Genomic DNA, 21537 nt, shown 5'->3' on the forward strand with positions numbered 1-21537 from the left:
ATGTTGAAACCCAGTCTTACAAGAGGGCTAGTCTTGGGCAAGGGGACACTTTGTGGGGTGCCATGGCAGCTGCCAAGATCCAAGGACCAGATAAGCAAATCGTAGATCAAGCACTGGCAAGCAGTCTGGCAAGCGGGCCAGCTTGGCTAAATCATCACCGTCATGAAGACCTTAGAGCAAGTCTTAAAATAAATATTAAGGTTTTTGTTTAAAACAACCTTATCCTAGAAACACTGCATGGGAAGAAAAAATGAAATTGCATAATCATTTTGACTATATATGTACAAAGAGAACTTCAGTATAAAAAGGGGATTGTAAAACAACACAAGATAGCGAAGCCTAACGCCAAAAATAAAACCATTAATCCTGGGGGGAAACCGTATGGCCCTGGCGGGGGACTGGAGCAGAGCACTGGAGGAACAGCTGTGTTGACACTTATCACATTTGGTTGCCCAAAACACTGAACGGTCATTCACTGAAGTTCTGGGTTCCAGTAAGAGTGGACTGTGTGAGTGGCCAGGAGCAGCTTCCCGAAGCCCCGCGTCCTTGAGCTGCCGGGAAGCAGACGAGTAGTGTTCACCGTGGCCAAGCCGTAGGCAGCTGAGTGCGTGGGTCTTCACAGCTCGTTTCCTGCTTCCGCTTGGTCTTACATCTGAGTCATCTTGTATTTATGTCCTCCTATAGCATTTCCATAAGATGCTTGTGGCCAACACCATCCATCAACCTAATGGGCTCAAATGGAACTGTTTGAAATCTCCTGCAACATGCCTTGCTCTAAGAAAGGAAGAATTGTTAACAGTAATTCTTAAACTAGGAATTTATGTCTTCCCATAAATTGACCTTGAGAGGTTATTTGTGGATTCCAATAGAGAAACGTCTTTCCTAGGTCCCTGCAGTCCTCAGCCCTCCCCTTCCCCACCAACTGATGCCCTCTGCCCCCTCCTGCGAGCCCCAGGCCAGGATCTCTGGGAACAGAATCAGGGGTGTGTGTCTTGGCTTGTTCCTTCTGCCATTTGCTCATTCAGTCGCTGAGTATTTATTGCACCTCTGCTTTTTCCAGGAAGGGTGCTAAGCACTGGAGATGCAGTGAGCAGGCATCTGGGCTCTCCTGGAGTCACCACCTAAACAAACAGTTACACAAGTTCTTCTTAAAAGGCCACTGTAAAGTGAACTCGGAGAAGCGCAGGCGCTGTCAGAGTCTCTGCAGGAGGCTTTGGTGGGCTCAGTTGCCCCGCCCCTCGTGTTAATGCAGGTCTCTGGGGGGCTGACTGTGTGTGGGGCAGATCTCTGGACACCCCCTAAATCACTACCATTTTACTCAGCCATTTGCTGTGAAATCTCGACCTCAGAGGACAGACCCTCCTGACCACGCTGGCCGTGCCCGGAGTCTCCTGTGCTCTGCTTCCCACCCAGCTCCTAGCTCCCTCCCTCTGACCCCAGCCCAGTTCCTGGGTCACTCTGACCTAAGGCTCAGGTCCCTGGGGGAAGCCAACTGCCAGAGGATACCTGGAGGGTGAGGGAGGAAGGGAGGTCAGAGCATCCTCATGGCAAAGCCTGGTCACCCTCTATACAAGTTTTAGTTTGTTTTACAATGTGTAGATCTCCTTAAACTTTTCTGATGATAAAACTAAAATATATATATTATAATTAAAGCTAACATTTCAAAAACAAATAAAGTTCAGTGTATTCCCATCTTCCATTACGTCTACCACCATAAATGACTTCTTTTAACAGTTTGGTGTTTATCCTTACAGATTTTTTTTTTTTTTTTTTTTTTGCGGTACGCGGGCCTCTCACTGTTGTGGCCTCTCCCGTTGCGGAGCACAGGCTCCGGACGCTCGGGCTCGGTGGCCATGGCTCACGGGCCCAGCCGCTCCGCGGCATGTGGGATCTTCCCGGACCGGGGCACGAACCCGCGTCCCCTGCATCGGCAGGCGGACTCTCAACCACTGCGCCACCAGGGAAGCCCCTTCCAGATATTTCTGTCCTTATGGAAACACATTTTATTTTTATGTTGTCCTACATGTTCATATTGTCCTATAATTGACTTTATTTTCTTAGAAAGGTATTTGGGGCCTAACATCGTGCATTTGTAATGGGTTTTCATATGCAATGAGGTGCTCTTATTGCCTTCACTTCATGCATGGCTGGATGGGCTGACGTACACCATTCCACGTGCTTCTCGTATACTCCTCTCTGCGAACTGTGCACCTGTGCTTCCCACAATAGGCTCAGGTGCTCAGCTGGAGTGTGTCTGTTCCTGAATCTCTTTATTCCGGTTGAATTTGTTACTGTAATTGTGTAATTTATTTCAGTGGTATATAAACCAAAGAAGCACGAGAGGGAAAAGAAAATGTTGTTGAAAAAAATAGATATTTAAGTCATATTTTCCAACTCCCAACTTGAACTAAAAAAAACCTTTTAATAACTAACCATTTACCCTAATGGTATTAGATTCAGTGGCTTCAACTGACTCATAAACTTCATTGACCATAGGACCATGTTTGCTGAGTTATATCCACTCTTAATTTGCCTTGCCAGTATTGTCTCTGAAGAAACATCCCATAGCTGTTTGGTTTGTTTGTAAATTGGGTTATCTTTTCTCCTTAGAAATACCTAAGAACCAGACATGTCTTATCTAGGGTATCCAATGTGGTCTGCCTTGATGAAAGAGGATTTTCAGCCCTTCTTTTCATGTCATTGTAAGCTCTAGTAATGCTGACAAAGACACTGCACTCAACCTCATAGAAGAGAAATTTTCTATCCAGAAATTCCAGATTTTCTATTTGAAAATCACAACTGTTGCTTTTGAAAGTGAGATAATGTCTATATGCAAACATCCGGCCACTTCCTAACCTAATATAACATTAGAAATGGTTTTACAGCCCCTCCAAAATTTACAGACCCTCTATGTGACTGTTGTAGGTACTTAATAAGTATTTGTTGGGCATGTGGATACACAGGGAAACACATTTCTACAGGATTGGCTGTACAGGGATCTCTGATTAAGTCTGAATGAATTAAGTCATACTGAATTCATTCAACAAATATTTGTTAAGTGTCCACTGTATACTTCTCAGTTTCTCATAACTGCTGGGGCCACAGCTAGCCACAGTCAGTCGAACTGCTCCAAGATGCTTGTCATCTAGCTAGAGACTTCAGGCCACTGGGAAACGCAGAAATTCATTTAACTCAACAGAACCAGCACTGTGAAATGCTCTGACCGTATGTGTACCTGGCCAGTGAAGCAGGCTGGTGCAAGGCAAAAAAGGGATTTCATTTCTTCTCATGAAATCCATCAATTCTGTACATCTTCTCAAGGCCTTCCCGTATCATTAAAGTATCAACTTTACTTACACTGTATGACATTTGACAAAGCCCTGCAGAGACCGCCAGACATCTCACTGCTGTGTTTTCTCTTCTAGGACATCAACGAGTGTATCCTTGAAAACTATCCTGAGTGTTCCAACCCCAGGTTGTTTTACATCATTCCGTACTTTTGTGGACAGCATCCCAGATGCAGGTAAGGACTGAAACAGGCTCATGACGTGCTCACTTGGACAACAATGACGGGAAACCCACCAGCTGGCACTGCATGGGCGTCTTCTGCGTCCCCAGTCTCTCTAACTTCTGGAATTCAGTTAATATTTACTGTTAATCTTTCAAGATGGCATTTGAGATTCTGAATGTCCTATAAATAAAGAAATGAACAAATCAAGGTCTGGCAGAGGCCTTGGGAACCACCCGTAAAGCTGTGTAACTGAAATGCCAGCCAAACTCTTCTTCACCTTTGACATACAGCTGTCGCTCCCCAGCCCATGAGATAGTAAAGCCCAGGGGGTGCGCCCAACCTGCTCCTCTGTAGTGACTGTGCTGCGTCCACAGCTGTCCTTGCCAGTGTGGTGTGTCTGATTGGGTCTGAAACGCTAGATGCTCGCACCCAAAATTCCAGAGTGTCTCTCTCCTGAGGCATACTTAGTAAAAAGAGAAGAAAGTACTTTCTAGTGATCCCTCCTCAACCTTACTTGGTTGCAAGACCTTCTTTAGAAAGTGACTTATTCAGATAGTAAGGGCCCTCAGCGTGGTCCACCCACCTCCTGCATCTGCATCCCTGGGGTACTTGTTAGGAACCCTCACCTGATCACAGTCTCTGAGGTGAGGCCCAGGCATCTGTGACCACCTCCCAGGTGATTCTGGTCTAGCTACACTTGAAATTCGTTGTACTAGACAAATGTGTAGCCTCCAGAAGAAATGGTAGTAACGATGAATATTATCTTTGCTTGGTGGAAAATAAACCCTGCTGCCAGAAGCAGCATTTTCCCCGAAAGGAGACATTGATTAGAAGGTCGTTGTGTTCCTTAAGAGACTGGGGGTTGGGGGGGACACAGCTGTTTCCAAGTTGCAGCTCACTCGTACTTTTTGCTTACACTGTGATTGCTGCTTAGTTATTATGTGTGCTGTTATTATTGACGTTTTGCCGAGTTAACCAATTGGCTTACGGTCAGAATTCTGGGGCTAGAAGTGTCAGTTTTCTGCTTCATTATAAACTCCTGAGCTCAGGAGGCCTCCCTCACCCACCCTGGCCCCTGGAGTAAATGCCTTCTGCTTCACGGTCAGGGCTTCAGATCCTGGGAAGATTTGGGGCCAGTTGACTCGCTTTCTGTCAAAATGAGGATATTTATTCCAAGAAACAAGATTCCAACTCCTTAAAGTACTTTTAAAATTATATATTTCCCGATCTTGGGGCGAGGACTTCTGATGCCTTATCTCATGGTGATTTTCAAAATGCTTTCAAAATGTCACCTTGTTCTACCTTGATGACAATTATTTGAGCTAAGTAAGGATTATTAAAAATTTTCAAAAAAGAATCCTGGCTTGCCCAAATTCCCCCAGATAGTCAACGCCAGCCAGGCGTTACATTCATATCAGTGTTGTTGGCTCCCAGATCTGCCTTACAAATAAGATTAGGCTGTTTTCCTTCTGTAATTGAAGAAAAAAAAAAAAAAGTTTGTTTTTAAATTCCTCAAAAGAATAAGATGATTAGTGGTCATGACCTGACACCTATTTTGATTTCTGCAGACATCAAAATCAGTAAGTTTCATATTTCAAAACTTCTAACTTTACGGGTTCGGTTTGGTCCTCCTATTAAAAGGCCATTCTAATCAGCGTTTATTGAGACCTAGCTGCCTGGGCCCATTTTCTCTTAACAAACATTTAGGTGGGGCTCGCTGGGCCCTGGAGAAAGTGGGATTTGGACTTGTGTGACTGGGGATGGGTGGGAGAAGGGAGAAGCTTCCAACATGTTGTTGCTGCAATTCGAAAACCAATCTTTGATTTCAAAATCATTTTTATATCCATAAAGGGAGCCTGGTGAGTGGGCCCTTGAAAGAGCAAAGCTGAACGTGAATGAAAACTTCCTGCTTGTGGGGATTCTTGAAGAGTTGGAAGATGTGCTGCTTTTACTGGAAAGATTTTTACCTCATTATTTCAAGGGTGTGCTCAGTATCTACAAAGACCCAGGTAACTCCGTCTGTAAGCAAGTGCTTCTCTGTTTTGAGGCTTACTCACCTTGAAAAGGACTCGGGAAATAAAGGCGTGAAATCATCTCTTCTGTTAGTGAAGGGGAGCTCCCCTGGCTTCAAAGCAAGGTTAGAACCACGAGATTTAGATACCAAAACCTTGAGCTTCAGGGCCAAACATAAACTCGCCATGTTTTAAAGGCCGGATGCTTCCGTTTCTCCCTCTGGAAAGTGAGATGGGCAGCATTCCCGTGGGCCGTGTCCTGGTGCTGGGGTGAACCAGTGAACAGGCAGGTGTGTGTTGGAGCCCTTGGGGAGTGTGATGAGGTAACTCTGGCCCTACTTCCATTTGACAAAAGCAAATCCTGGCACATAGAGTCCATAAAGCAGCACATTGAGAATACAATTATGATTTTACTCTAATAGATGGAGTGGTGTCCAAACAGAAGAAAGAGAATGCAGCAAAGCAATTATAAGGGTTGCCCATAGTGTCACTGTAAAATCATTACTTTCAGAAGTCCGTCATTTGTTCTTCTCAACTTTGTTTCTTTCCTGTTCTTAATCTACTGCTGCCTCAACAATACCTCTTCACTAATCCGTTTATGGTTTTGTTTTGTTGTCGGGAAATGGAAGGTATTATTCTGCTTTGTAGAAATGAGGCACAGAGGAAGGGCTCCCCAAACGAAGCCTCTGCCTCACATGCCACGCAGCCAGGCAGGGACCTCGTACCACACCTGCATCACTGACAGGTGCTGATGCCCAGGTGAACTGGTTCTGCCTACAGGAGCCCTGACTTTGGTTCCATCGGGTGGCCCTACCACTACCAGGGACTTGCTGGGGGAAGGTGATTTTGCCTTGGTCTCCCAACACTCTTATTCAGAGGCAAACTCGCATGTACTTACATGACCATGGACCTCGAGGTGTGTCTCCGCAGCAAGAAGTGTGGTTGGAATAGCTAGAAGCATAACAAACTCTAAATTGTCATTTTTTGAAACAGGGCCTTCCTTTGCTCTTTCAACTCTGGGCAATTTAAAGAGTTCAAAGAATTTAAAGAGTTCTCCTGTGACCAGTTTTTAGCTCTGTAGGACAAAGTAAACTCTGGTCTTTGTGCAAGGAGGAGTCTCACCCTAAATCAGGCTCCTTTGAAGAAAAGGTTTACGTTATTCATCGTTATTTCCCTTCTTCGGCTTTATCTTGTTGTATAGTGTGTGGGGGTGTGGGGGTGTGAGATGTACAGTATGAGATAAAAGACTGACTGGGTCTTGGAGACACATAGCTGTCAGATAAGAAGAACACACTCTTATCCCAGCACTTGGGAAGAGTATGGGTGAGGCCACACCACGCACTTCATCCATCCTGGGATCTGGGATTGACACGATCCACAGGATGTCACAGCCCAGCACACCAAGGGTCAACATCTGAAGTGTAGGTCTGATAACTTAGAAGAGGACATTTTAATCTTTGTTCTTCTTAAATACAAATAAACCACAAACAAAAATCTTAGCCCCAAGGGCTCACTTACCTACTGTTGTCAGGATGTATCATCTTCACTTCCCAACTGTTTTCCTCATTTAAATACCTGACTTCTCAGGAATTGTAGGCCTTCGTCCCGTGATCTAGAAGCCCATTAATTAAAGTAGAACATATTTTTGAAGATTGAGTGACTGTTAGCTCTTTTGTCTTTAGCTGTGATCTTTCCACCTATAAAGATTTTTCTCCCCTTTGAGTTTGGCATAGCAATATATGAAATACTTCTGAGGCTGCTGCCCCAGGGAGAACGCAGGCCAGCCAACACATTACCAGTTCACACAGTCCAGCTATACTAGTGGTTAAAACAGCGAGACACGTCTACACTGCCCTGGGCTCCCACACTCTAGGTGCACTTCCACACACACACACACACACACACACACACACACACACACACACACACACCTCACCGCCGGCCCCCCCCCGCAAGGGAGTCTTCAGGACTCTGGCCCAGGACTCAACAACTGTTCTAATTTAGTTCCTGAGTGGAACTGGTGTTAAATATTTTGCATATCACTCCAGTGTAATGGGCTCCGCTGCCACACGGCACGTAGACAACAAAATGAACATTTGAGTGATTCTTCAGTAACTTCCCCTGTGTTTTGTGGTCTCTCAGGCCCCTTCTGTGAGATTTTTCTATGGTAACCTTGAAGGCCAAGTTGCTCTGTCCCAAAGAGTTTCCTCATCCCCTGAAGCAGGGGACAGGAGATGAGCATCCTCGCCTGGCCAGCTTTCTGGTATATTTTAGCCTCTGCAAAGACTAAGCCCCTGTATTGTTTCCTCATGGCCGCAAATCAGTGAGCTGGTATCAAATAGGTTAAAAGAAGAGAAGCAGCAGGTCACTTCATCATTCACACCAGAGCCTCATCACCTGTGCATTTTCAATCTCCACTCACAGATAATGGCCCACTAAAATCATTGCTCTTGCCCTTTATACAAGAATTTTATAACTGAGTAGACTAGAGGACAGAGGGAAGAAACACTAAAATCTGAGACCTTTAAATATTTGTAGGTTAAACTGACCATGGAGCTGGATTAAGAGGCAAACATTCCACTGGCCATTTTTCTTTGGTGCTCGTCCTGTTATTTAAAAAATGCAGGTGTGTGCGGATTTCAGCAATCCCCTTCCAGCAAGACGAAAAATATTTAGACCAGTCTCACTGCTGAAGAAAAAACACTAATAACAATAACCGGGGAGCTGGTAAAAATAGCATCCGCTAGTCAGATGGGTTTTGCCACTTATTCTAGATGGGAAAGATAGTCATTAATTCTTTCCAGTCAGTACTGTGGGTTCCTATAGCCCACCATTTAGAGAAGTTAAGAACTTCGCTAAATAACAGGTCAACTGTTTGTGCTCCCTCACCCCATTCATTGCCTGTAAGAAGGTATATGCTGGTGAGTAAACTTGTCTCCTACCAGAAATATTTGAGAAACTTAGTCTTCATAAATTTTTTTGAAATTTAGCCGTTTTATATTAATGTTTGCATTCTGTGGAGACCCAGTTAGTGTATCTCAGAAGAAGTTGAAGATAGTAAGTACTCGAGATGAAATAAGCATGAAAGTTGTAGCCTGGTGGATAACCAGGAGGACACACTCTGGTATTTCCCGCCAGCGCAAGGGCAGTTGCTAATGCTGAGGCCAGTACCTTGGAGTGAGGGCTCAGTAAACTCCGCCCAACCTGGGTATGAGTTTGAATTGGGGGAACCAAGGCCGAAACAGATTTACTGGGTAAGAGTGACCTCACTTCTTTAACTTATGCGGTCTCATTTTTTATTGATTAATCTCGATTACATTTGCTCATTACTTAACTTTCAAAAACGAGAAGCTTGGATCCGGCCCAAAGAATTGGAGAGACAGCTCCGTGGTCATCCACCGAAATGTGAACCAAAGGGCCACAACTTAAGAGCTTCTGAGCCACAAGCGTTAACGTGTTCATGAATGCTTTTCCCCCTTAGCTCTTAAAAAGGGACACGCTTTCTTAGTCATAGTTTCTTTAGGAGCTAAAATCACAGTGGTGTTAAAGGCCACAATAAATAAGAAAATTAATTAAAGACAGAGAATAAGTGGATATCTGTGATAGGGAAAGACCTTATATCAGCGTCTCCCATATCCGCCCCGACTTGGTGAGTAACCCAGCTGTTCCAGTTCAGTAGTGCCACTTAGCATCCAGATATGGAACAATAGGACCTGATATTTTAACCCTCCTACGTGAGGACTACATGAGGACTTGAAAGCTAATCCTTTTCCCTTGTATTTTAAATACTTTCCAATCCTTTCCCCTTGTATTCTAAATACTTTCCGTGACTAGCATTACATTAGTATTCATTTTCAACTTGTTTCCGTTACAAATGTAAACACTGGAACCTCAGTAGAGAATTTACAAGACTTTTGTGGGCTGTCTTGAGAATCTGGCCACCAACTATACTACAAAGGAAAAATGTCTAATTCCAAACAAAATGACTTCCGTGCTAACTTTGAGGATTTAAGTTCATTCATAAATTGGGTGCTTTGTTTTTTTTTAAAAAAAAAACTGCTTATACTTAAATATTTTTTATTAACAACGATGATAAATAAAGTACAAATTTAAATATCTTTTTCCTAGGCATGAATGATAATTAGACTCCTATTAAGGGTATAGCAGTGTACTCTTGGAGTTCATTTGCATTGCAGTATTCAAATCTGAGGATATTTACATAGAAAATTAAAATTGTCCTATTATTCATAAAGAAAAGTTATTATTATTTTTTTTTTATGCGGTTCGCGGGCCTCTCACTGTTGTGGCCTCTCCCGTTGCGGAGCACAGGCTCCGGATGCGCAGGCTCAGTGGCCATGGCTCAGGGCCCAGCCGCTCCGCGGCATGTGGGATCTTCCCGGACCGGGGCACGAACCCGTGTCCCCTGCATCAGCAGGCGGACTCTCAGCCACCGGGGAAGCCACATGGGAAGCCCAAGAAAAGTTGCCACCAGGGAAGCCCAAGAAAAGTTATTTTTTAAAGAAAGAACACTGAGTTGGGAGTTTGAAGAGACTCCTTGTCCTCTTTCTGCTGTGGTTCTGCCCAGAGGACCCGAGCAAATGTAGCTTTGGGTGGTTGATCGCTAAGGTCTATATTATTATGATACTAAAGTATCACATATAAGGTTTTAAGGCTCCTCTTTCTACCTTCTGTTGGTTAGCACAATTATACGGTGCTTCCCCCCGCCCCCCGCCCCGCAAAAACCACAGGCAGTCCCCATTGCCTTCGTTAATTCCCAGGTTTAGTCATGGAGACTATCGCCACCTATAGGACATGACGAATCCTCGCTGCAGGGTCATTCCTTCAGAATCCGTTCTTCCCTAAGCCAGGGATCCCAACACACTCTCTGGTCACACTGTCCACCCTTCTCTCTCCACACCATATGCATTTCTGTCCAGAAGACAGAATATCATAATTATTAGGGCACAGCCTCTGGAGTAGGCAGTCTGGGCATTAAAACCCGTTCTCCACTTAACTGGATAACCAGAGGTAAGGTGTAACCCCTGTACCCCATAGCCTCCCCATCTGTATAAGGCACATAAACAGTACTGTCTACTTCACAGGGTTGTTGTGAGAGATGAACCTGATCGAATCCATGTAAAGCCCTTAGCCCAGAGCTTAACATATGATTAAGTGTTCAATAATTAGCTATTAGCCTGCCAGCCACATTACAGGAGAGAGGGCCATTATCTGGGAGGAACTAGGGCTTCAGCTCTCTCTGTAAGTTCTACATGAAAGAAGGAAAGGGGGGGGGGAGAAGAAAAAAATGGTCACCCTTCACTTATTTCATCAGTGACAGCTGACCTATGACTGTGAAATCGCATGCCTTTAGGAAATAGTATTTCTGACTTAGAAGGAGAGGAACAATTATATTCTGGCCAATACTTTATTCCTGAAACAATCACAGGGAATAAGTTTAATGGAAATATTACTACAGTGACATGCTCAGGACTGAAAAACACACACCATGCAAGTCACTGAGGGTTTTTAAAAAATCACCTATTTGTATGCCTGAACTCTTAGCAGAAATATCAGGGCGTTAAAATTTCAACCTTAAATGAAATCCACTGGTTGAGATGTGACCAGGGCCAATTACCATTAACTCGAGTTGAATGTTGAATCTTTCAGCCTGTTATGCATCATGTTATTTAGTAGATATAGGATGGGTGTTCAGTGATTTAATGGCGTTTTTATTTTAACTATGACCCTAAGATTCAGTTCTTGAAAAACCTTTATTTTCCATATGCAGAATTGCATACTTCAGAGCGCTGTTAATGAATTAAACTTTGTCCAGCAGGTGGCAGTGTCTCTCCATTTTCTCAAGGAAGTGCTTGTGGTTTCCTAACAGTTTGCATCTGCTGACAGGCGTTTACAGAATGCTTGAACACAGATGTACAATTATGCCCAATATGGGGCCTGAAAATGGGATCGTATCAAAAGGATTCCAAGTACAATTGATTGCAGTAGTCCAAAGCACATTATCTGAGAGCCAGTGGGGTCGGGAATTGGGGGATAGTTTACAAATAAGTTTGCGTGGGTTAAAAAATATATGTACCGTCTACTCTGGTTTTATAAAAATCATCCATCATTCTACAATGATTGGATTAAACATGCTATTTCTCATTTTTTATTTCCATCTTCTTATTACTTTTGTGCTACAACAAAACCCAAAAACATTCTGGAACTTCACGGGTATACAACTGATAGTTGGGAGAAATTCAGACTATCTACAGGCACCAATGAAGTTATTTAAAAACCTCAATTATTGGGCTTCCCTGGTGGCGCAGTGGTTGAGAGTCCGCCTGCCGATGCAGGGGACACGGGTTCGTGCCCCGGTCCGGGAGGATCCCACATGCTGTGGAGCGGCTGGGCCCATGAGCTGTGGCTGCTGGGCCTGCGCGTCCAGGGCCTGTGCTCCACGGCGGGAGGGGCCACAGCAGTGAGAGGCCCGCATACCACAAAAAAAACAAAAACAAAAACAAAAAACCTCAATTATCATTTATAAAAAATAGGATACCAATCTGTTATTGGTTCATGTACCATCAATATTCTCCATAACGATTTGTTTATCACCAGTCATGTCCTAGGCTCAGATTCTAGTCAGGTTGGTACTGCATTACGTGTGTGTGTGTGTGTGTGTGTGTGTGTGTGTGTGTGTGTACACCCATTCATGTTCAAACAACTAAACTCCTTATTACACAGCAATGGTATCTTAGTGAATAGTCTTGCATGCGAACACCAGCAACAGTTCCTAAATAATAATAATTTGCATAGCAATTTACCGTTTATAAAGCACTTCCTTAAGATGACCTCGTTTGATTCTTACACGAATCCTCTGAAGCTGAGGAGGACAATTAGTCTTTGTCTCACTTTCTAAATAAGAAAGCTGAGAGTCAAAGAGTAGAATAGCTTTGCCCACAGTTATCAAGTCCTAAGTGACCACAGACATTCAAGCTTCTGTCCCCAGAACCACCACAAACTCCATGAATCTATGACCCTCCAAACATCCTTCATATTTAATCACTAATACAGAGCATTAAGTGGGTATTAAGCACTCTTATGTATTGCAGTTGAAGGTAAATGCTTGAAAATAAAATCTGTGGATTATCTCTATTTAACACATGGTCTGATTTTATAGTAATAACGTTCCAAAAATATTTCTCTTCTTTGAAGACTAATATCTAAATAGCAGGTATAATCTCAAAATACTAGAAAAATTCAACAAGCGCTTTCAGCAAGTGTTTCCATGTCTGCAATACACTCCAGCCCTGGGCGACAGCCGTATAAAGATAAAGAAAACCATATCTGGCATGAATGCCATCGCAAACTGGATGGGCACTTCCTACTGGAGATATTTGGGCCAGGCCTTGAAGGGTGCATCGCTCTTCACCAGGTGGATGTGGAAGGAGGCAAGTTAGGCAGAAAAAAATAACATGAGTGCAGACCTGGAGGTGTGAAGACACAGAAGTCCCAAGTCCCATACTTGGGAGGCATGAGGGGCGTCCAGCCCACCTCGGCCCTTGCCTACTGACCTTGCCTCTTTGAGCTGAGCCCCCAATTCTTCGCAGCTCAGTCACCCTACTGCTAAGCCAGCCCACAGCCTGTTCTCTTATAAAAGTTCTCTTATAAAAGTATCCGCAGCCTTAGATCTCTATGTGGTACAACCTGGAACTGAGTCACTCATACCAATCCCAGAACCAGTGGCCAAGCCACAGTTGCCAGAGGGCCATGTGTCACTCCCCCAACCCCGCTTTCCCTGCCCTCTGCAAGCCTGACCACCACCCAAGGATCCCTCACTTCCTAACAGTGTGTCAGGATACTGCCAGGTTCCCAGGTCCCTAGAGCTGGGATTCTTCCTCCTTGCTTTCTTTCCGTTTTTCTGCACCCAAGACCCAGCCACTCTCCAGGCCTGGCGTAACCATTGGCTCCAGTCGGTCCTGCACTGTTCCACTGGGGAGCCCACCACACCTCTCCAGATACCACCTACTGCCCTGCCTGACCCCCAGATTCCCCTCTCTGCCCACCAGCGTGGACTCCCCTTCTGTTACCAGGCACTCGCTGACTCCGGTGAGCTCGCTGTATCCCTTGATGCTGCCTCTGGTCTTCCTGGCCTCCCTCACTAGGAGCCCTTGGAATACCTTTCCTGAAGTTTCCCCCAGTCTCCACCTCCCATCCATGCACCCTGGGAAATTGATCTCTTCTAGGTCCCAACCTCATCCTCTGGAGAACCCCAGATGCTCCCCACAGTGTGGCCAAGCATGGGCTATGCAGTTTTCTTTCTTATGATTCATTTCCCCAGACAAAAAGGTGGCTAATAATATCTGGGTGTGTGGTGGAGGTACCAGCATTCTTCTGTGTTTATAGGTGAATTTCTTCTACTTGGGAATTTATTCACTTCTACCTTGAGCAGTTTTTAGTTGAACTTGACAGTAATGTGCTTTGCATTGAGTAAGAATGTTACTAAGTGTGGAATTAGTCACCACACATTTCAATTTTTGGACTTTCCTGGTAACTCAGCAAAGCTGAAATGCTCCTAGAGCCGGGGCAAAGATTAGAGACCCGACCCCAGAGGTGATAGTTGATCTTTTTATAAAAGACCCTGTGAGCTTCCTTGCTCTTTCACGCCCAAACTTCCAAGGTCTGTACCCGCCCCAGGGCCTAATGTGGTGATGTGGAAAGGGCCTCAGACAGAGAATTTCAGAACTGTCTTTGTGCCCTTGACTCACGGTCTTGCCTTGCTGACATTCTTTGCTTATAAAATGTACCCCCAGCTGGGGCGAAGTACAATCCTTACCCATTTCGCATGACTCAACATTTTACGATGGAAACTTCTATTTTTGTTCAACTAAATCCTGTTCAAATAAAAATATCATTTCCTGGGCTGTATTTTTTTAATATCTCATACATTTTTATCAACATATAATGTCCTAGCTTTTCACGTCTTGCAAATGGTGTCGGACTGTGAAAGAACACAGTGAAAAACTGCAAATATGCCTGTGTACAGAACGTTGCTGCTTTTAGTGGTTTCTTGTGAGCTATGTTAAGCATATTCATTTCACTGTCCGCAAACCCATAGAGAAATCCGACCTATTTCCCCACTGATGAGAGTAGGGAAGTTTTACTTGTTGAGTGGGAGGTTCAGATACTCTGGAAAGTCTCACCTCTCCAGTTTTTACAGTATGCTTCTAAGTACTTCTGTTGCCTTGTCGTAGCCAGACACTACTGGAGCTACTTTTCAAAGCACGTTTTCCTAGAATTTTACCTTCCTGTTTTTTAACTATATATATTAAAGTAGTGCATATATATAATTAAAAATCAAATAGTACTAAAAGACATGTAATGAAAAGCAGTCATTTCCTATTTCAACCCTCTCCATTGCAAAGTCTGGTTCTGCAGAGGCAAACGCTTTCAGCACTGTTAGCTGGTTCTTCTGATAATCACCACACTAATTATAACCAGTATGCACAGGCTTGTTTTATTCTTATTGTCTTGATGTATTTATTTGAGCCGTTATTTAGTGCTCTTATTCCACCACCCTTACCTCTACTTCCTCTCCTCCACCATCTTCATAGTATAGCTCTATCCATGTGTTACACGCGTAGCCCCTGTTTACGTTACTGTGACTGCATATGTTTGTTCGATGCTGATCCAAGTGGTACACCATCATCTTGTTTCATTTCTTGCATAACTTATTGTTTTTCTAGAATTGATCATTGCCTTGGGTTTTTTATCCACTTAGATTTATTTATACCTATCAAAATTTTCATATGTGTCGGGGCTTCCCTGGTGGTGCAGTGGTTGAGAGTCCGCCTGCCGATGCAGGGGACGTGGGTTCGTGCCCCAGTCTGGAAGGATCCCACATGCTGCGGAGCGGCCGGGCCCGTGAGCCATGGCCGCTGAGCCTGCGCGTCCGGAGCCTGTGCTCCGCAACGGGAGAGGCCGCAACAGCGAGGGGCCCGCGTACCACAAAAAAAAAAAAAAAATTTTCATATGTGCCATTAGATCTGTTGTATCAATCTTACTTTTGATTTTTTTCCCATATTTTTATCAGATAAGTATACCATTCCATTTCCTGCTCCCCCGTCCCAGGACCACTACCCTCCTTCCCACCCAGAGCTCTAACTTCCTGCTTCCATCTGTGCTGATTACTCAGAAGCTCCCTTCGCAGCTGTCCTGCCACTTCCCTTTACCATTTTGCTGAATGTATTGTATCCCTGATCTCCTGAATCCCTCAAATTCTATTTCTTGATTTCATAACTCATTTTATTCCAAGATAGGCCCAAATTGCTTCCTGATAAAAGGTGCGTGGGAGGTAGTAAATTCTTTGAGTCCCTGCATGTCTGAAAAGCTCAGTGTTCTACCATCTCGCCTGATTGCCAGTTTGGCTGGGTATGGATTTCTTCATACATGCACTTCATTTCCCACATCTTTTTCTCTGAATTTTTCATTCTCTCTCTCTCTCTCTCCTGGAGTGTTCCGTTTATTCCTTTTATGAAAGTTTGCAACGCCTCAGGGTACTGAGTATTCGGTAGATACATTTAAGCTTAAAACTCGTGTTTTCCATTTCTGGGAATTTTTCTTGTTTTACTTCTTTCATGATTTTATCAGCACCATTTTCTCTGATTCATTTCTGGAATGCTGTTGGTCAGATATTTGAATCCCGAGGTGCATCCTCTCTATGTGCTTTATATTTTTTTCCTCTCTTAATTTCCATTTCTTCAACTTTTTCTCTCTGGAAGAGTTCCTCGATGTGTATTCCAGTCATTCTGTTGAATTTTCTCTTTTCCAAGAGCTCTTTTTAAATATTTTTTGTCTTTTTGCATAATATCTTGCTCTTGCTTGTTGGGTACGATGCCCCCTTAAATCTCTGAAAATTACAGAGATTTTTGAAAAGTGTTTCCATCTATTTCTTACATTATCTCTACTTGCTCCAGGATCCTTTTCACTGTTCGGTTGATTTGGGCATCTCTTTTTCAGTCTGAAGTCTTTCCTCTGATAATCTTTGTCGGAACTCATATTTGAGGGTGAGACACTAAAGAGCTCATTGAAAGTGCTGTGCAGTAGGGGAGGCTTATCAACTAATGGACCCACTTGGGATGATCAGGCAGCGATAGAAGTTTTGCTGGGAAAACATTTGTTAGTGACTTTAGGTCTTTTTTTCTCTGGAGTTGATCCAGTTTCCCCACTGAAGAGTCCCCCAAATATCCCCTTGGGGGACGGGAGGTGAGGAGGGAATAGGGGAGCAGGACACACGTCTGATTGCTGGTGAGGGACAGGAGCTGAAGGCCCACGTTCAGGCACAATTCACTTCATTGTTCTCATTTTAGCCCATGCTCTCCTCTCTCCGCTGGGTTAGCAAATCAGTCTGGAGCCTCTGCCAGATTCTTTGGAGACTTAATCCTAAGATTGCCGGATCACAGGCAGTGGAGAACGGGGGAAGAAGCATTGCAAGATAGCTGGCTGCATGCAGGTGTGGAGGGAATTTGGGGCCCAACTGCTTCATAGCCAGACTACCTGCCTCATGCCCGGCTTTCCCATCTGGGCTACCTGGTGCCACTCGTCTCTCTCTCAAGGGTTCTTTGGGTGAGCTGACCCTCCTGATGTATGTCTCCCCTCTGCCAACACTCCAGTGCATATACTCTGCTCGGCCACGTGCAATGCACTCCTCCAACCACTTTTCATCTTCCAGAAGTTGTTTGAAGTTTGTCTTCTATTGAAATCCTTCTCCAGTTCTTTGTCCTTGCAATCTTTTTATAAAATTATCGTCCTTTACTGTCACTTTAGTGAAGTGTTTCAAAGGAGAGGTGTTGAAGGCCTGTAGTCAGCCTACTGCGTTTATCTGGGAATGTGCTAACTACCTGAACTTTACGATTCTATTACCAGTTTTGTGTGTATAGCTTCTAGCTAGATCTGTTATAAATGTTTCTTTCATGGGATATCTGCGTAGCCATGATGTGAATCGGGCCACCGTAGCACTGCCTTCAGCATCCGTATCTTGGGATTATAGTAGTGATGAAATTTCAAAAGCAAAGCAAACAAAAACAAGATCCCTTAATGGTAGTTTATTAGTTAAACTCCTTTGTGTTTTGTTTTTTTTTTTTTGCTTTTCATTGGAGTAGAGTTGTTTTATAACGTTGCGTTAGTTTCTGCTGTATAGCAAAGTGAATCAGCTCTACGTATACATATATCCCCTCTTTTTTGGATTTCCTTCCTGTTTAGGTCACCACAGAGCACTGAGTAGAGTTCCCTGTGCTATACAGTAGGTCCTCGTTAGTTATCTATTTTATACATAGTAGTGTATACGGGTCAATCCCAGTCTCCTAATTCATCCCCCCATCTTGGTATCCATAAGTTTGTTCTCTACATCTGTGTCTCTATTTCTGCTTTGCAGATAAATTCATCTGTACCATTATTCTAGATTCCACATATAAGCGATATTATATATTTGTTTTTCTCTTTCTGACTTACTTCACTCTGCATGACAGTCTCTAGATCTATCCACGTCTTTTTACTGAATGATGTTTGCTATGATGAGGCCCCAAACTACTGTTTTTTAAGATTACCTGGAAGACAGATCAGGGCCATATTGGAGATTTATTGGATGGGAGAGAATGTAAATTATAAGAACTGATAAAAAAGACACTCTCTCATGATCAGAGGCAGTACCCGACCGTCCAAAGATACCATGCCCGTGTAACTTGGCAGAAACAGGCACCACCGTTTTGTGTGCTGTCCTGTGTCGTTTCCCTAACCTAATGCAGGGATAGTGACACAGGTATCCCAAGCCTGGAGAGCCCAGGGCCTCGGTCCATGAGCGCTGTCAGTCAGCACATGTCCAGGAGAAAAAGCCGCCGTTGAGAGGGTTTCTCGGCAGCAGCTGCCTTAGTAGCAGTAGCAGCAGCTCATATAACAAATGTTTCATGACAAATGCAAACAAAAGCCAGCTCCGAAATTCCAGCCACGCCGTGTCCAAGCCAGTTCAGAGTCGTATCACCACTCCGTTCAAGGTTTCTCCCCTCTCTAAATGCATTCCATATGAGCCGTGGTGTTGGGACAGCTGGGATCTCCTGCATTCACTCAGAAGGCTGTTTTTAAAGCCCAGACTGAAAGGAAAGTAAGTCAGTGGGAAAACAAACTCAAAGAAAACACTGAGACTCAGGTGGGTGTGGGAGGTGTGTTTGTTTTCGCCAGCCAGGCATGACCCCCAGAATGGGGCTGAAGGCTGGGAACCCTTTAGCCCCCCTCCTCGGAGGCCTGGGAGCAGGATGGTCCAGTGGGGCCCCTGTGTCGGCATTGGCCCTGGCTCCAGACAAGCACCACTTCTCAAAGTGTGGTCCAAGGACTGTTGCCAGCCCGTAAGCTGCTTGCTGCCAGCCCATGGTGAGACGAGGTAGAAATTGAGAGTAAGCCTGTAGAAACTTTGATGGTAATTTGGTATGGCTCTGATTATTTTTTTAATAACTCATTTTTATTGTAGTTTACAAAAGTATCAATCTGAGATGGATTACAGTGGGAAAAATTCAGAGATCTTTTGCGAAGCAATGTTGTAGATTCTCCCACCGGCTTGGGCTGCCCAGGTCAGCAAGTAGGAGGTCATCCAATTGACAAGACCAGTCCTAAGGCATTTGGGGCTTCTGAGGCGCCATGATTCTTCCATATGATTTTGCCTTCTTGGCTTCAAATCTCAAACTGCTGTTCCATAGAAGAGGCCGAACACTCAAACTCAAGGAGATGTGATACTTTGAAACTCTGCCTTCCTAAAACTGGTGCCTTGACCTAAAACCTTTAAAAGTCATGATTCACACTAAGATAGCACTTTTACAGTTAACAGAGCACCTTAGATTTATGTTGACTCACTTCTTCCTCACAACTTGGCTAGGTAGTGTTGTAGGTCGAATTGTGTCCCCCCAAAATACGTTGAAGTCCTAACCCCATGTATCTGTGAGTGTGACCTTATTTGGAAACAGGGTCTTTGCAGATATAATCACGTTAAGATGAGGTCACATTGGATTAGGGTGGACCCTAAATCCAATGACTGGTGTCGTTATACAGAGAGAGAAATTCAGAGACACAGGAAAGAAGGCCGTTTGAAGTCCGAGGCAGAGATTGGAATTATGTTGCCACCAGCCAAGGAATGTCAAAGATTGTCAGCACGGACAGTCAGAAACTAGAAAGAGCCAGGAAAAATTCTTCCCTCGAGTCTTCAGAGGGAGCATGGCCCTGCTGACACCTTGACTTTGGACTTCTAACCTCCTGAACAGTGGAAGGATACATTTCTGTTATTTAAGCTACCCAGTTTATGGTAATTTTACGACAGTCCTGGGAAACTAATACAAGTAGAAATCTTCATCCCATTTCCAGATGAATATCTGGAGACTCAGTGATAATAAGCTCTGTCCATGTTCGAAGCAGCCAGCAAGTAGCAAGACCTGGATTTAAGCAAAGGTGAGCACTACCCAATACACCAGATTGCCTGTCTTTGTGGGACACAGGAATTGGGGGGAAAAGAAATATCTAACATGGAGAAAGTTAAATAAATGACTTTACAATAATGCAATGAAATATGAAGAAGCCATTGGAATTTCATTTTGAAGAATTGTTCATTCTGAACCACTAATGAAAAATCAGACACACTATTATATTGTACAATATGTTTATAGTGTACACACAATATGCTTAGAAGAACAAACTAAAAGGGAAAAAAACAAAAGAATAGCAGTTGTTAATTGTGCTTGTGGGCTCTGAGTAGTTTTCATTTGTTCCTTTAGACTTTTCTGTTTTATCTACCTTTTTTATAATACACGTGCGTCGCAGATGCCACGGTGCAGTATGTCCCGACACTGTGCTCTGTACCCTCTATGTATCTTCTTAATCATCACAGTGGTGCAGCAAATTAGATATTATTATCCAAATTCTACTGAGGAGAAAACACACCCAGACAGTCTAAGGGCTCTATCTGAGGTCTCATAGCTGGTGAGAGGCAGAGCCTGTCTGGCTCCAAACCCACTATGCTTGGTGGCCTCTTCCACTTTCATGATCAGAAAAAAAGAGGATTGTGGGAAGGGGCACAAGTGAACAGCGGTGAAACAAGAAGAGACTGTCACTATGGCCCCTTCAGGCAGGGCTTGCTCATCCTCGGTCATTTGTATGAAATAGAGGAGTTATCCTTTTGGCATTAACTCTACAGGGACTTCTTGAAGACAGGGACCATGGCTGCTACCTTCCTGATGCCCCATAGTACCCACTGTAGAATGCTACTCATCACAGGTGATGCCTGGCTGTCCTCCCATCCTTCCCTTCTCTCTGAAACCCCCTCCTGGCAAAGTTTTGGGAACACTAGGTAAAGCACAGTTACTTACTGAGCATTTCCAGGACAAATACCTGGGAGTGCCTGCCTGGGTGACCAGATGTCCTATTCCTCCAACCCCCACACCTGAAGGCTAGTTAGAGCATGAAAAAAAAATTGCTATACTTTTCTCTGTTTGATGTAGCCCTGAACCTTTCCAATTTGAATAATTCAAACCTTAACTATAAAAAACTTGATTTTTAATAGAGTATTGAAACAAGTTTTATTCCATTAGTATATCAAATAGTTTCATCATCGAATTTTAATTCTCATTTGTCTGATTCTTTGTTTCCATTATTTTGATCTGATTTTTATTTATATTTTTAATATTTTTTTCCTGAAAAATATCTCCAGATACCAGCAGATAAGCATTGTAAAAATCAAATCTTATTTTTTATGTAGGTCGGTGAAAGGCCTTCAATTCAGTCTGTCGTCTGCACGCATCCTCTCTAGGAGGGTGTGCCACTTCCCTGGGTGTTAACTCCATGGCACAGCTTTTTAAAGGCTCAGTAGCATCCTGGTAAAGACTCCCAAGGCCTCTTCTTACCCGATTCTATTTCCGTGATCCGGATATGTTTCTCACCCATCTTACTAATATGCTGTAGCAGATTCATTCTTCAGCCCAATGA

General features: G+C 43.9%; 1 protein-coding gene across 1 annotated transcript in view; it reads left to right on the plus strand.

The window, feature by feature from the left end:
* The window catches only part of UST (uronyl 2-sulfotransferase), a 291582-nt gene that overhangs the window by 223246 nt on the left and 46799 nt on the right, over window positions 1-21537 (plus strand). The window contains exons 6-7 of the mRNA XM_029223457.1: window positions 3426-3523; window positions 5363-5520. Coding sequence (XP_029079290.1) covers window positions 3426-3523; window positions 5363-5520 — 256 coding nt within the window. The remainder of the gene's footprint in view (window positions 1-3425; window positions 3524-5362; window positions 5521-21537) is intronic.

This window comes from Monodon monoceros, unplaced genomic scaffold, assembly GCF_005190385.1.
Source record: "Monodon monoceros isolate NGI ecotype Baffin Bay Population unplaced genomic scaffold, NGI_Narwhal_1 Super_Scaffold_15, whole genome shotgun sequence".
Lineage (NCBI taxonomy): Eukaryota > Metazoa > Chordata > Mammalia > Artiodactyla > Monodontidae > Monodon > Monodon monoceros.